The sequence below is a fragment of the Hylobates moloch genome, unplaced genomic scaffold (assembly GCF_009828535.3).
Source record: "Hylobates moloch isolate HMO894 unplaced genomic scaffold, HMol_V3 SCAFFOLD_6, whole genome shotgun sequence".
NCBI lineage: Eukaryota > Metazoa > Chordata > Mammalia > Primates > Hylobatidae > Hylobates > Hylobates moloch.
In genome coordinates, this window is record NW_026652281.1 from 97,209,711 (window position 1) to 97,224,828 (window position 15,118).

The window sequence follows — 15,118 nt, forward strand, 5'->3', positions numbered from 1 at the left end:
TCACAGTGTGACCCTGATGGAACTAGCAATGACTGTCTGGCCAAGCAAAAGAATGAAATTCCGAGAAGGATGATTGTGCTCAGCATACCAGTACTGTGTCACCTTGTTTTCAGACAACCCTAAGATAAACAGCCTCAAAAGGCTGAGGATAATATACTTGAGCAATAGAGGAAGGGAATTCTACTAGGCAATCTACTAGAATGAAAGCAAAGGCAATGAGTAACCCAAAAAGATCCAAGCACAGCAATTACTGTCTTCCTCAACAAAGCGCATCAGCACATTGATTTTGGTGGTACATTAGCGAACAGATAGAATAGGCAACAGATGGAATATGAACCCAGTGTCATGGCCAGAAATCAGAACAATAGCATTCTCTAGTTTCCAGGAGGCCTCAGTAAACACTGTACACTGAAAGTGAGCTAAAACCTCCATTAACTGACAGGTATCTGAAACAACCATGCATGGGAGCTGGCAAAGGCATGAACCTCACATAATGCAACTTGTATGAAAAGTATAATGGTTTCCAATAAGCCTGAAAAATGGAATCATCAGCCCCAGTTCACTGCCAGTACTTTATCACAAAAGACAGTGATGTCTATGGATCACTGTGCGTTTGGAAACGGCTCACTGACATTCTTTTACCCTGCTAGTGTAAAGACATTAAATAGTATGGTTCGACATACTTCATCTGAGCTCAAGCATAATAAGGACACCAATATGAAACTCAGAGGGAGAATTAGCTGTCCATGATTAAGGATGTACATCACCATTCTGACCAGACAAATGCTTCCTAAAGATGGAATAGGAATGATGGAATCCATGAAGATCTTACACTTCTTTATGTAGGGCCAGGTTCACAAAATTGGGTTAAGGCGGAAACTTTGTTTATGAAAGTATAGAAGTTAGACTATGTGGTAATTCCCACAAAATCATAATATTGTTCAGACTTGCCTGTAAATTTCCCTGCTCTATCACATTTCATTGTAAATTATAGTTTCCTCTCAAAGATTTCAAATTGTTATAAGGCAGAGTCCTGAGGAAAACAAAAATATACTGTATAGAAGGGCAAAACCTGTGTCTATTTAATTCACTGTTTTATTTCCAATTCCAATTCTTAATGGTGTGCCTGGCACATGATAGACACCAAATAAATATGTACTGAATGAATGAACAAGGGAAAAAAAGATACTACCCATTATTAATAACCTCAGAAGACAGTGGGGAAAACATTCCTTGAGTCATGTGTTTGCCTTAGCAGTTACCACACTGTCCTATAGAGAAAAGCAAAGAGGAAAAACTTTACAGCAACAGTTAACCACCCACTTGCTTTGCCCATAGATAAGGGGAACCAATACCTGAGTTATTGTTAATGATTTAAAATGGGCTAAATAGAAGAGGGAGAAAGCAGAGTATGAGAATTTCAAAGGGGAAGGGAGAGGTGTAAAAAAAGTGTAACTGGCTTGGCATGTTTAAACCAAAGCATGTATACGGGCACAGAAGACAGAAGAGAATAATGGAAAATAAAGTTAGGAAGACAGACATTCAATCTCATTGCCCTGGCGATTTTTGCTTTTTAAGCACACATGAAGTTCTGTACTTAGCATACAAGACTTTCATAAGCTATGTATTTAGTAAGATGCTCCTGGCTTAAAAATTTGGTCTTAAATATTCCATTTGCCACTATGTAAAGAACTCTATGCTCTCTCCTGCCAAATGAAAAAGAACAATTTTTAGGTACTCTCCATTTTTATTCTTTGATTAGGTTACTGTAACAATGATTATGTTCAAATAACTACTTAAGTTACCCAAATACTTCTCTTTCTCATTCCTCCTTTCCCTGTGCTTTACTCATGGACAATGTTTGCAGACATGTTCAATCATTGGCCCATTGAGTAAGGGAAAATGGAAGAGCATATCATTATTCATCTCCCAAATACCTTATTTAGGTTTCTTATTAATATTTTTATTTGTTGCATTGGGTGAACAAATGAGATTCAGGAGGTTCATTAAATTTTATAGAAAGAGAGGAAGAGGAGAAGGAAACTAATATTTATTATCTCCAATTTGTCAGTCAACAAATTTCGTACAATACCATTTAAATTTTTTACTTAATATTTTATTACTTAAAACATTGGATAAATATTATTATACATACAAATGTTCAAGGTTATTCAATTACCTTGCAGGTTCCCATAGATCATAATCGGAAGAGCTAAACCTAAATATTCCTAACTATAAAGCCTGTGCTATTATATGTTCCATAGTGTCTCTCCCTTACGTTTCATCTTAATTCATCCCAAGACAATTTTTTTCATGTTTATCTATGCAGAGTGCCTGCTTTTTTGTTGCCAAATTATTTTCCTGCCTTCTCGATCTACTTCTTTAATAAACTTAGGGATCGGAAGCACTTGGTAGGTGTTACTCAGGTCACATCAGCAGATGGAATGTCACGTATGCCCAATGTTGAATCTATAAAGTGCTGAAATTAATGCAAAATGCAAACTTCTGTGCTGTAATGAGTTGAAATAATTGTCAACTACATTTAATATCTTTTCTCAAAAAGAAAGAACTTGCATAGACTGACAGATCGTTTTGTTTCCACATTCAATTTTAATATTTGGTTGTGCTTTCCAAAGGACAGTTATGGTTGTTTAATATCCACAAAATCCCAAGACTGATTTTTATACTTGTAAGTAAAAGATAAATCAGTAAATAACATTATTATTTAGTGAAACAAACAACAAAGTGGTATGGACAAGACTGTCTAAATGAAAAACATTTTTTCTAAGTAATTCTTTATATTCTTCCTTTATTATTTTATATAAGGATTTGGGGCAAAAGTCTCAGAAAGCAAAGTACTCAGAGGAAAGATTCTTATGCACAAAGGCATCTTTAAGGTAACTAAGCATGTATCAATTTATTTTCTTCAGAATTAGAAAGATCTGTAAAGGCTGGAAATGTTTGCTAGCAGATTGACAGAAAAGGTCTGATGCAATTCAAAACTTTGAATAGCATTTTGACAACCACACCTATAAATCTATAAAATCCATGCTACATATCTGAATTATATCCTAGTGGTCAGTAATCTCAGAACTAAATTGTCTCCCATAACATACGCTGAAAAATAGATACCCACAGCAGTGCTAGGTCTGACCAGAGTAATAATTTCGGGTTTTTCAACATGTATAAAGAAAATTGTTCACTTCTGCAGGTACTCTTAAATTACAATTTTGAAAAGAAAATGAAAATATGAAAACTACAAAATAACAAGAGTTTTACAAAAACTACCCAAGCAAAGAAAACCTCCTTGTCTTGTGACACTAAGTGTACAGTCATATGCAACTTAGAAACTGGAAGCACAAACCTGTTTTATCTATTTTTCTTAGCTTGCACATCGCCCTTAATTACAGTTTAGGCGACAAAATGAAACATAAATGTCTTTTTATCAACAGCACATTGCTGGAAGCGTAAACAGTAAGTTATAAATTACTGAACTGGAAGCCCTTTTGGATCATATATGCACAGTGCTGTTCTCCGTATCTATGATCTGTCACACCTCCTGTCTCATGCAAATTGAGCACTACCTTTTATGACTCAACATTGAAGAAATGTCCCAAGCTTCATATAGGTAATAGTATACAGCTTATATGGAAAACACTTCCAGTCAACGTTTGGTGCTGTGTGTTGTGCTTTGAAAAAGTCTACTATGTGAGCAGAACAGACAATACAATCATATTGGAAATGTATTAAGATATTAACTATCATACTCATGCAAGTACACAGTTTTTGCCTGTTGCTTGGGGATGCTTGCCTGGGAAACCCAATAATAATGGTTCTGCTCTAGCTAAGGGTATGGATGTTTTTATAAAAGCCACTTGAGCAAAGAGATGTTTCTTTTAGGAAAGTCTTCTGTTGGTTCCAAAGCAGCCTATTGTAATAGCAGAACTTAAGGAAGACTCAAGTGGCCAGAAAAAGTACAACTGGCTTAGCAAGGTGGCCCTCCTTGCTATATATATCAGCAGGTAGGTCCTTCAAGTACAATCCAGCCTGGCTAGGTATACCTGGCTTAAGGCAGAGGACAGAATGACTCTGTCTGCCTTGAAACCTACATCCTGAATACAGAAAATGTATTCCTAAAGATTCAGCTGGAGAAAAGAGGAAGGACAGAGCATCAAGCTCTAGCTGGCATGGGAATCAGGAAAATCCACTTCCACTTTCAGGCAGCAAATTTTCGTTTTGCAACAAGGGAAGTTTGAGATAGGCTGATGGTAGTCAAAAATGCAAAGGAAGGCTGTCTGTAATTTTCCAGCTATGTAAATGGTTCCCACAGAGTATGTGTGTTTGCAGGGAGGGATGGAAGTTTGGAGGCAATTTAGAACAATTTTATATGCTAGAATTGAAAATGATCCCAACAATTGGAAGCTACCATTGTGTGGAGAAACCTGAGTTTCGTTTTAGCAATAGAGCTATAGAAAGGTTAAAAAAAAAAAAAAAAAGTCGTCATATTCAAAACCATATGCAGGAATCCTGCAGCTATTTCTGTGGCTGATAAATACTTTCATAGTTGGTCTTCATCCTCTTCCTCCTTCTTTTTATTTTGTCTTTCTATTTTAATACCCTTTAGAATGCAATACATTGCAGTTACTGTATAAGCAGATGTTTTTGCAATGCATTCTAGTGAGGATCAGTGTTTTCCCAACTACTGATGAAGCCACGTTCAAAATTACTGCACAAGATTTATAATTCTGAAGAGTTAAAGCTTCAAAGAAACATGGCTGAGAATGATAACCCAGAGGAGATACAATATGGCATGAGAAAGAATTAATGAATTCGTATAAAGGGACCTCATCCCACTTACTGTTGAATGTTTTTCTATATGTCAGGCATTGTGCCAATTGCTGTCTAAGTCCCAGTTCACACATATCCATCACAGCACAACTATAAGGCAGGTATTTTACCCTGGTGTTACAGATTAGAAAACTGAGGCTTAAAATGATTTGCTTAATTAGTAAGAGTATTCGATACTTCCAGAAGATAAAAATAAATAAACTGTATACCATTTGAACTAGGCCACTCAGTTAAGACAGAAATCCATCAGACAATGCATAAATTATAATCTATACAGGTAACTATATTATGGACAATGAGGTAACAGGAGGCATGTTTATTCCAAAGTAATATTTAGCATCTACATTATTCAAATTAATTATCAAAAGTATGCATTTAAAGTAAGCTTCTTATCAATAATATTTCAGTCAATGAGGAGACATTAAGAAGGAAAAACAAATTGGTATCATAAGGTACTATGGCTCTCCTGCTGGGTTAAATATAACCAAACTATAATTAAATCCAGGTCCACTGTCTGTTTCTCTTCTTACCATAGGCTCTCCTTAGAGAGCAGAGATTTATATTTTCTCTCATTTCTCTACACATATGATTTAAAAATTGCAGTATAAACCATGAGGGCTCCCATTTCACCAGACGGTGCTCTGGCAATTTGAATCACATTTTTTGCCTACAGTGTTCAGGCTGAGGAAGAGTAGTTTTCTGGAGACCTCAAATTTCCTGCAAGCAAGATATTTTAGATCTCCAAAAGGTCCCTTTTTTTCTTCCCTCTCTTGTTACATTTAATTGTTAGCTATTTTCCATTTCCATGGTTAAATTGAGGCCAATACTGAAATGTGGTCAACAAAACTCTGTGCTTATAAATTCAGCCAACTGGAAGATGAAGAAATCAATATGTCGACCATATTCAAGGTGCTTTGATTTTTTCGTGTGAACATGTGGTATAAATGGTTCACTTTATTTTTGACCTTTACTTCTACCTTTATTTATATTGAAGGTTGCTTTCCTATTCTGGCAGAAATATGATTCTCATATATTTAGTAGAATTATTTGTGAAATAATTCAACTGTGTAGGAGACAAGAGAGAGCTCATTTCTATCTCATTTTGTCTTTTATTGTGAGTTAATTGATAGAAATTGCATTAGGACCAATCCATATAAGAGACAAGAAAAATTACAATAATTTTGAATTGAAATATATGGTGGCAAGTTCCTTAGAAAATGCCAAATACTTAAATCATCTCCCTTAAAGATCAAATTAAATAGGAGACAAACTTATTCATCAACTATAGATTTGATTATATTAGCTCTCTCAACATTTTAACATTTTTCTGGTAGGCTGGAACTTGTAACTCATACTGCTCTCAGTGGAAAAGCATCAGATACTGACCATTTTAAAATTCATCTCAAGAAGAAAAAAAAATAACTATAAATACGGCTATACCATTTGATTCTATCTCTCCGTGTTTCCAACATAGAATATGCCATCATTTTAAAGTAAATCATATTCAGTATTTTGATTTTGGTAGTTTTTTGTGTTCTCTCATCATTAACAATTAATTGGCAATAGGCACGCAAGATATCTACCTATCTATCATAAATCTCTCTCACTCTCTCTCTCTCTATATATATATAGATATGTATCTCCAACATTTTTTACAGCTTCTTTTCATTACTTTGTTTCTACACATTAAGACAAGCCCATTTTTTTCTGTTTTACAGTACCTATTCAGGTGCCAAGTAAGTAGTGGTCTATGAAGCAAAACTCATGAATTTCTGATCTAGGAAGAGGAACATAAGAGTATAAACTTTATATATCTATTTCAAACCTGTGGTTTCATGATTTATTTTGTGAAGGAGATGCTGAATATTTGGATCCTAAATCCAAAATCACAGTGAACATAAGTCCTACTTTCCATAAGGCAGTCTTGGTTTATGGTGTTTTTCAGACATAAATATAAGCAGCGACCCCTCTCACTTTAAAACATGTCCCAGTAGAAAAAATAAATTACATGGTCGCTCTTTGTAAAACAAATAAACACAGTCTAAAATAAGCAGTCATGATGTATGGAGCACTCTTTCTGTTTCAAGTCATTTTTCAATAATAACTGACATCTTTAAAAAATTTACAAAACAAATTAATATGAAAAACCTATAAGACAGATCATAATTTTAACTTCTATTTTCCAGTTTCAAAGTAAAACAGATAATCCACATGACATTAAATATTCTATTATAGGGTTTATCATAATGTGTGATGAAGCAGAATGAGGTATTCTAAATATTTAAACTTTTACTTTCTACTACTTCCAAACTTCAAGAAAACACACAAAATTCATTTATTGTCGAATTAAATCTCCTCTTTAAAAATATTAGGGCATAATAAACATGCGTCAAAATCAGACTTTCCCTGGTACCCAATAATATCTTCCCATTCACCCAATACCTTATGTGATGCCTCCTAGGGCCGCACAACAAGTGTATCTTGAGATTACAAAATTTACAGGAAACACTGAGGACCTCAGAATATTTGGAATGGGAAATTACTTCTTCATGGAGAATTTTAAATGCTGTGCATTTTATATGCAAAAATAATGCCTCATACTTACTAGTTCAAAATTAGAATAAACATGGACCACACTTACACACAGACTTCCAGTTCAGTTTGGGGTTTCTAACGAGGCTTTGTGTTAGAAATATTCATATGATTTCCATTAAAAAATATTGGTGATGTTAATAAATAAACAAAGACAATGTACTTGGATTACACTTTCTAATCAAGGGTGGCTAACAAATGAATACTCCATTATTGAGGAGACAGAAAGGGTTTGTCTCCTTAGTGTTTATAATAGCAGAAGTAAGTTAAATTAGTAATATCTATATAACGACTGTCATTTCCTTCTTGTGATTCATCCACATTCATCAAAGCATCCCCAAAGAACTATGTAGCATTTTGCTAAAAGGCAAGGCCATAATATATTTAGCCATAAAATGTTATTTTATTTCATAAAGGAAATTTTATCAAGATTCACTACCTCTTTAAATAGAATATTGCAAACAATACAAACAGATATCGTGAATCAAATTTTACTCTTCCGAGTATAGCTTGTATACGGACCATTGAGAGACCTAAACAGATACATGTAGTAAAGCCAGAAAAGAGCCTGAGACATTGCTTATATTTTGCTAATCATTCCAAAACAGCTACAATTAAGACTTAAATATATTTGAACAAAAATCAAGTTTAAAAATTTTTTTTAATATATAGCAGCTTAGGAAACAAAAATTTTCAAATCAGATAGACTTTAAACAATAATCTATGGCTTTCATATATAATAAATAGTATAGGTAAAGAAAACAGTAATCCAAGGTTGGTCCTCAGAAAATCTAATGAAATGGATTAAATGTGCTCAGTGAGTGAGACTTAACAATAAATCAGTTCATATTAGCTCCAAAATAATACGGATAAGAAATGTCCTTCAAAAAGGATTTTCTGAACAAATTGTTATTGTTAAAGTTGGTACAAGCTTAGAACAAATACCTTTAATGTGTACCCACAAACCAGGCAAAATTAGAGTAGCTTTCCCTAAAGACGTGGTAAACATTCAATTAAAACTTAACAACTGCAAAGTGTAAGCCAATTCCCCCTCTTAGGGATATCTTAGAATCTCAAAATACCTGGAAGCTTTCATAGGGGTTAAATTTTACTCTTCATTTTTTAAAGTAAGGTGATTGAGGTATTTCCTGGGAAAAAAATTAACTTTTTACATTAACAAAGTTCTTATCTATTGTTTAAATATTGAAAATAGGAAGTAAGATAATTACCATGCCATTATGCTGTTAAGCTGAATTTCAAGTGCTCATGGGTGAAAAAAAATTATTTTAATGATATTTTCAGTTATGTTACGAAATTGCATCGTATTTTTCAATTTATATTGTACTCTGTTTCACAAAGCTAATATATTTACCTTCATTTTTCTTGATGGTGAAATTCGGATTGTTGACCATTTCTGGAAGGAGACTGTATAAGAAATAATGTCCGTTTTTGGGTTCATCTTTGTCCATGGCGCTAACTGTTTGAATGACCTGAAACATAAAACTTGACGTCAGCATTTCTGATGATTTCAGAGGCTCCTACCATCGGTAAAAGCTTAGTGACATTCTTTTTGTGGTCTGATACTTTGGCTCAAAGACTCTTTTTCAGCTTTCTAAATTGTCATGGATGGTTTGTGCCAAGAATAAGGAGAATAATCCATTACTTTAAAACCTCAGCTTTGATAAGTTGATGAAAATTAAGAGCATTACCTTTGTGTCCATTTGGTGTCTGTGGCTTGAAATAGCAAAGTTAAGTGTATTTGAAATATCCACTGGGCAATTACAGGTTTCTTTCCAATTTGAGTATTTACGGGCATCTAGAATGAGATTTGGAATTGTTACAGTGATTGTAGTGTGGTTCTTGGGAGGATCTTTGAGGTAAATGGCTTAAATCTTGAATCCTCACAACTCTTGTACTCATCAGGTTATAAATGTTTGCCATATAGTGTTCCTCAGCACAAACATCACTGCAACAAACCTGTCTGATGAGTTGCTTCTGTTCCTTCCCAATAATGAATACTGTTTTTTAAAGCTAGTGGATAACACATGCAAACAATGCTTTGGAGTGTATCCTGAGATGAATAAATTATAGGGATTAGAATTACCACAGTGCAGAGAAATGTTTGGATAGATAGAGGTACTTGGAATCGGTGCTTATTGAATGTGCTTGTTTCATTTGTAAAGCTACATTAACTTAATGCTAAAGTTGTTTCTTAGGATGTCAGATAATTATCTTAATAATTTGTATTTATGATTCTGTGATATTGCTAGTTCAATGTGACAAGTTGGACAAGAGCTAATGTAGGAATGTATACTCCTATTGTGATAATAGATTTATCATAAAAAGTAGTTAACAGTGAAATGTTCTCAGGTTTATGATATTTCAAGGATATAATAATGATGTCAATGCTATTGTGTCTGTGTGAACAATTATGTCCCATTGAACTTTGAAATGTTATTAAAGAGAAAAAAATCAATTCGTTTTGAGAAGGGGTCATCTTTGCTTTCTAACTTACCACTCAAGTGTAAGAACCACAATTTCAGAACTTTTAGCAGCTATGGGGCTTTGCATTATATCAAACACATGTTATATGACAGGAAATTCATTCAATTTACTTGAGGCAAAAATAAAATACTTTTTTAAATTTCTAGGTCTCCCTTTTTAAAATGGAACATAATCTTACTTTGTGAGTGTTTGATTTTTGTTAAGGACTTTTTTGTCTGGTTATAATGTCTTATAAATAATTATAATTATTCTTAGCTTGAGTGGCAAAATAACATAAAATAATTTAAAATATAACTCATGGTTAAGTCAGTGAGATAGTCATCAAGAGAAAGGACTCTGGAGTTAAGCTTCCCAGATAAGATAAAAGTCACAGCTCTATTTGTGGCTCATTGTGTGACAGTGAAGGAGTTACTTAAGTCTCTGAAACTTCAATTTCTTGTATGGCAGAAATACAAATGCAAAGACCATCTTTTCTCATAGGTGTGTTTTGATTATGGATTTAAATTCATATAAATCTTTTGACAGTTTCTTGTTTCTAGTCAATGTTCAATAAAATTTTAGTCATCTATCATTATTATTATTGTATTTATTAGGGCCATTGCTATTTATTGATGACCTGGCACTTCAATAAATCTTTTATAAATATAAAAACTCTGTTACTCAATGATCCAACATGATCAGATTAAAGGAGAATGCAATTATATTTACTGTACCTAAACACATAGCATATTTGCCTTGACATTTAAGTGTAGAGAGAGGCTGTAGGGTACTTGTTTCATAAAAATCAACATGAGTTAAAGTACAAGGGGTCTAGATTTGAAACATGGATAACTCCTTTGGACAGCCTGCAAGTAAAAATATTTAACAGTAACGTATGAGTTGACCACTTCACCTCAGAACAGCTGTGCTGGGTTTTCATGTTAAAAAGTCAAGGGAATGACTATCTTTGACAAGAGCCTTCTTTCAGGCAATTATAAAGAAGAGAGGGAAAAACATTGCTTGTGAGCAAATGTAGCAGCTCCTTCTCCATTTACCCAGACTTCTCTCTATAGGACTTCTAGCCCCAGGTGCAACCATTGAAGATGTAACTCCTGAAGTGTGTGAGGGCATATGAAGAATAAGGGCAAATGAAGAGAAGAGGTCTTGGTTTTCTCGAGCAGAGATCAGTCATAATTAAATGCTTTCCTACAGTACACTTAGTGGATAAAGCTCCCATAATTAATACCATTCATACTATTTTCAAGTAATCTGCATGAAAATGGCTCATACCTGCTGTTGCAGCTACAGGACAGTCATTTGGTCAGCTAAGCCATCATGGCCAAAACAAAAGATACAATGATATAGCTTACCTGTAGCAAAGAAGCATAAACACCTGCCACATCACATCTCAGAAGTTTGGTCTAAACATGACACCAAAATTTAATACATTTTTCCACCATTTATTTTAGCCAGGAACTCATTAGATAAGAAATTTATTGAGCCACTAGAACTACTGACTAAAAAGTCTCAGATTATAACTCAGCAATCTGTATTTCAAACAGCCTTCTGGGCAATTCTGGTGTACACACAAGTATGAGAACGACTGTTTTGAGCCAATGGAAAAGATTCATGTTCATAGTTCTCTCCTCATAATTCATTAAGAGGCTTTATATTGTCAAGCTCATGTGAAGCTCAGTGCATTATATGTTGGGGAGAAGGTGGCTGAATGGGTGAATTATTACATTTTCTTCCAAATATCCCATAAACTGGTTATGATGAAGATTTTTGGTTAAACCACATTTGACACTTCAATATAGATAGCTCCTGCTTTGGCATTTTATCTAAAAGTAGATGTCAAGTAGGTCACTTGAAGGACTTTATACCATTAAAATGCATTAAGATACCCATACTAATGAGGCTAAAGTTTTCACTGATGAAATAACTTTTGAATGCACTTAGCTTTAAACAGTAAAAGAAAAAGAACAATTTGTTCAAAGAAGTGTACCTCCACAGAGGCAGGTTGTATTGACATACCAAGTAGACGGCAACTGGAGACCACGTAGGGTCCACTATGAGCTACCATGACCACAGCTGATTTTTTCAAGTAATTTCATTTCATGGGAATAATATAAAAATTTCTGGAGCAGTCACAAATTCTTAGAAATATGCATCTAATGTTAAGCTTAAATATTTTCCCTTCTACTAATAAAGTTAGTATGCAACTGAAAAATCTAATGTTTCATAATTTATTGTTGAAATATTTTCAATTTTAAGGAAAGCTGAAAGCAAAATATATGTCTTTATTAGAGAAAACAAAGCATATCTGGGATGTTGGGATAAGAAAAGAATTCCGGAATCATGCTTGGATTTTGAGAGGAGAAGACTCTGTTCTATTTCTTGAGACTACAGATTTGAAATTAAATAAACATTCTAAGACATGAAACTAGAAAACAATTGTGTGCTATAGTATAATTCTGATCCTTAAAAATCTTTCATTGTTTATCAAAAATTCTAAATCTAAATTAGATTGTTTTTAACAGAGTATATTAAACTTTATTTTGGACTATTTTACATTAACTCAAAAATATTTTATAGTAGCAGAATATCACTGCCATTATTAACTTTTGAAAGGTCAAGCAGTCAGCAAAGAAATACATTTTTGATGATCTGATCTGTTAACAAGCATAGCTGTTATCATAGGATCTATTAGAACCTCTTCTGTGAGTTCCTGTAGATATTATTTACCAATATGACCTTACGTGTCAGGAGTAATCATATATGAGATTTCCCCCTCACTGCTATTAGAATAACATGTGGCACATGGCAACTATTTAATAACTATTGGCTAAATGAAGTAATCGATGAATAATAAATAAGCGATGGCAGGTACATTTTTGCATCATCATTTATCCTCACAATACCTTGAAAGGTAAATATTAAGAAACTTAGCACTGTGATATATCCAATATATTATATATATTCAAATTATATAAAGTATACATTACATATGTATATATACGCACATACATGTGTGTATGCACATGCATGTGTGTGTGTGTGTGCGTATAAAATGTCTGATCCCAGATAAGCCTAGTTACAAATTCTCTGCATCCATTGTCCCCAATATGTCAGGCATCCTCAAAACCTTGTAGATATTTATAATTTCTATATGTGTATTTCTATTAAATTGGGGCTTAGACCTTCAATATTTTGGAGTGTGTGTAAGCATGACCCACCCATCCTTGCTTGCTTTGCTTTAGCAGTCTGAAGGTCCTTGACTGATACTGACCAGTAAAATGCAGACCCAAGTGAACATTTAATTGAAATAGTTCTTTCTATGTATGGACAAGGTGAGAAAACTCTATTCTGTTGTAACTTTTGGAATGTTTTCCAAGGCTTCTCGAATATATGTCTATCTCTAGGAAGATCCAGCAATAATAAACAGCCTGGTATCTTCAACTGAACCACACTGTCACTTTCTCAGGTAAAACATAGTTTACCTTTTCTCTAAATCCTTCTATAATGATATGAATTGTAAGGTGATAGAAAGGAGGTGAAGGAAAGGAAGGGAAGTCACGGTCGACGAAGAAGGAACAGCCTAATATTTGGCTTTCTATTAATTCTATTATTATTGCCACTTTATTTCTGATGATCATATTAACTTTCCTGAAATATTAACATCTATCTCTTAGAGTAGTTTTCAACTTGGGAAAGAAAGGAATGCTCCATGAATGAGCTTTATATGGCTGTCATTCCTCAACTTGAAAATGAAACAGTATGAAATTATTTACGTATGTGCATTTATGAGGGGAAAGGTCATAGCTTTTATCAAATTATCAATGATGTCCATAACTGAATAAAACAAAACAAAACACATTAAGAGCCTTAAAGAAGGGTGCTTAAAAATAGAAATTAGGCATGCAAGACAAATCAAGTCATAACAATGATGATTAATTGAAAGGGGGGAATACAGGTAATTAAGAAATTTTATCAAAATCTACACAATACAAAACCGTATAATGTAGTACAAATACATTCACAGTTCACATCTAATAAAAATATATTGTCTGGATATTTTTGATAATTTTCATGGCACTCCAGTCGCTACCAAGATTTTTATTCCCTACCCATTCAACATGTTTAGTGAGCTCACCATTTTTTTTTTTTTTTGGCCTGAAACATCCTTGCCTTAAAATTTATTAGGTGGCTATTCAGAGCATGTAGCTTGCAGTTCTGACCTACAGGAAATATAGCAGGAGGAAGTAGATGAGGTTCTAATCTTATTGACACACTAAATGAAGTCCTCAGTCCTCTGGGTAGAATTTGGGACTCTGCCTTCATAAATGCATTGTAGAATTTCCAACATTCTTTTCAGCGTTGGGTATTTCATTCACTTTACCTTTATTGAAACTAAATTGAAGTAAACCAATTCAACGCTAGGATTCCAGAAAAGTGTGTCTATACAAAGTCTGGATTTTCCAGTTTCTTCTGCCTCTTGCATTCTTTTGGTGGACTCTGTATATCTGATGTGTACTTTGTATGCTACTGAAATTATCAATATTAAATACAAACCACTCCATCTCTTACCCTGATTTAAAAATCTATAGTTCATTTTCATTTTAGTAGGATAAAATTCACAGTTTTCCACATAGCTTAGAAGAATCAGCTCCTTTTCAATCTTACTCTTCTTCACCATTACTCTATTGCTTTGTGGGAATATCTCCTGATACCTCCTTAAGATTATAAACAGTAATTCCTACATTGAAAATACGTTCCATTGTTTATCCTCCCAGGGCAAGATTTTTCCAACTGGGTCACATCTCCCACAAATTTTCTCTGAAAGAAATTTGAAAGATTTTATAGCCAACTATCCCTGGCAAACTCGAGATACCATATAATTTCCTTGGGGATTCATATGTATTTCTAAATGCAAGAGAAACTTGTAGTAAAACAAAACAAACAGAAGATCATGTTTAATTTTGTCTAATTTAATGTCTCCCAATCTTATTAGTAACACACACACACACACACACACACCAAACCACATCATATAGTGGCATGCGACCGCACAAGTTTCTATGAAAAACTCACTTTGAATAATGCTATCCTCTAAAACTCCATTTGAGTCTTTAAAAGATTGGAAGACTTTCTCAGCCTCTGTGTTAAAGTGTGTGTCTACATAGCTTAATGGTTA

General features: G+C 33.8%; 1 protein-coding gene across 3 annotated transcripts in view; it reads right to left on the bottom strand.

Moving 5' to 3' along the window:
* Window positions 1-15,118, bottom strand: part of CDH8 (cadherin 8) — a 378,275-nt gene that overhangs the window by 57,226 nt on the left and 305,931 nt on the right. For all 3 annotated transcript variants that reach the window (XM_032157533.2, XM_058441060.1, XM_032157532.2), the window contains exon 10: window positions 8,813-8,930. In XM_032157533.2, the coding sequence (XP_032013424.1) occupies window positions 8,813-8,930 (118 nt within the window). The remainder of the gene's footprint in view (window positions 1-8,812; window positions 8,931-15,118) is intronic.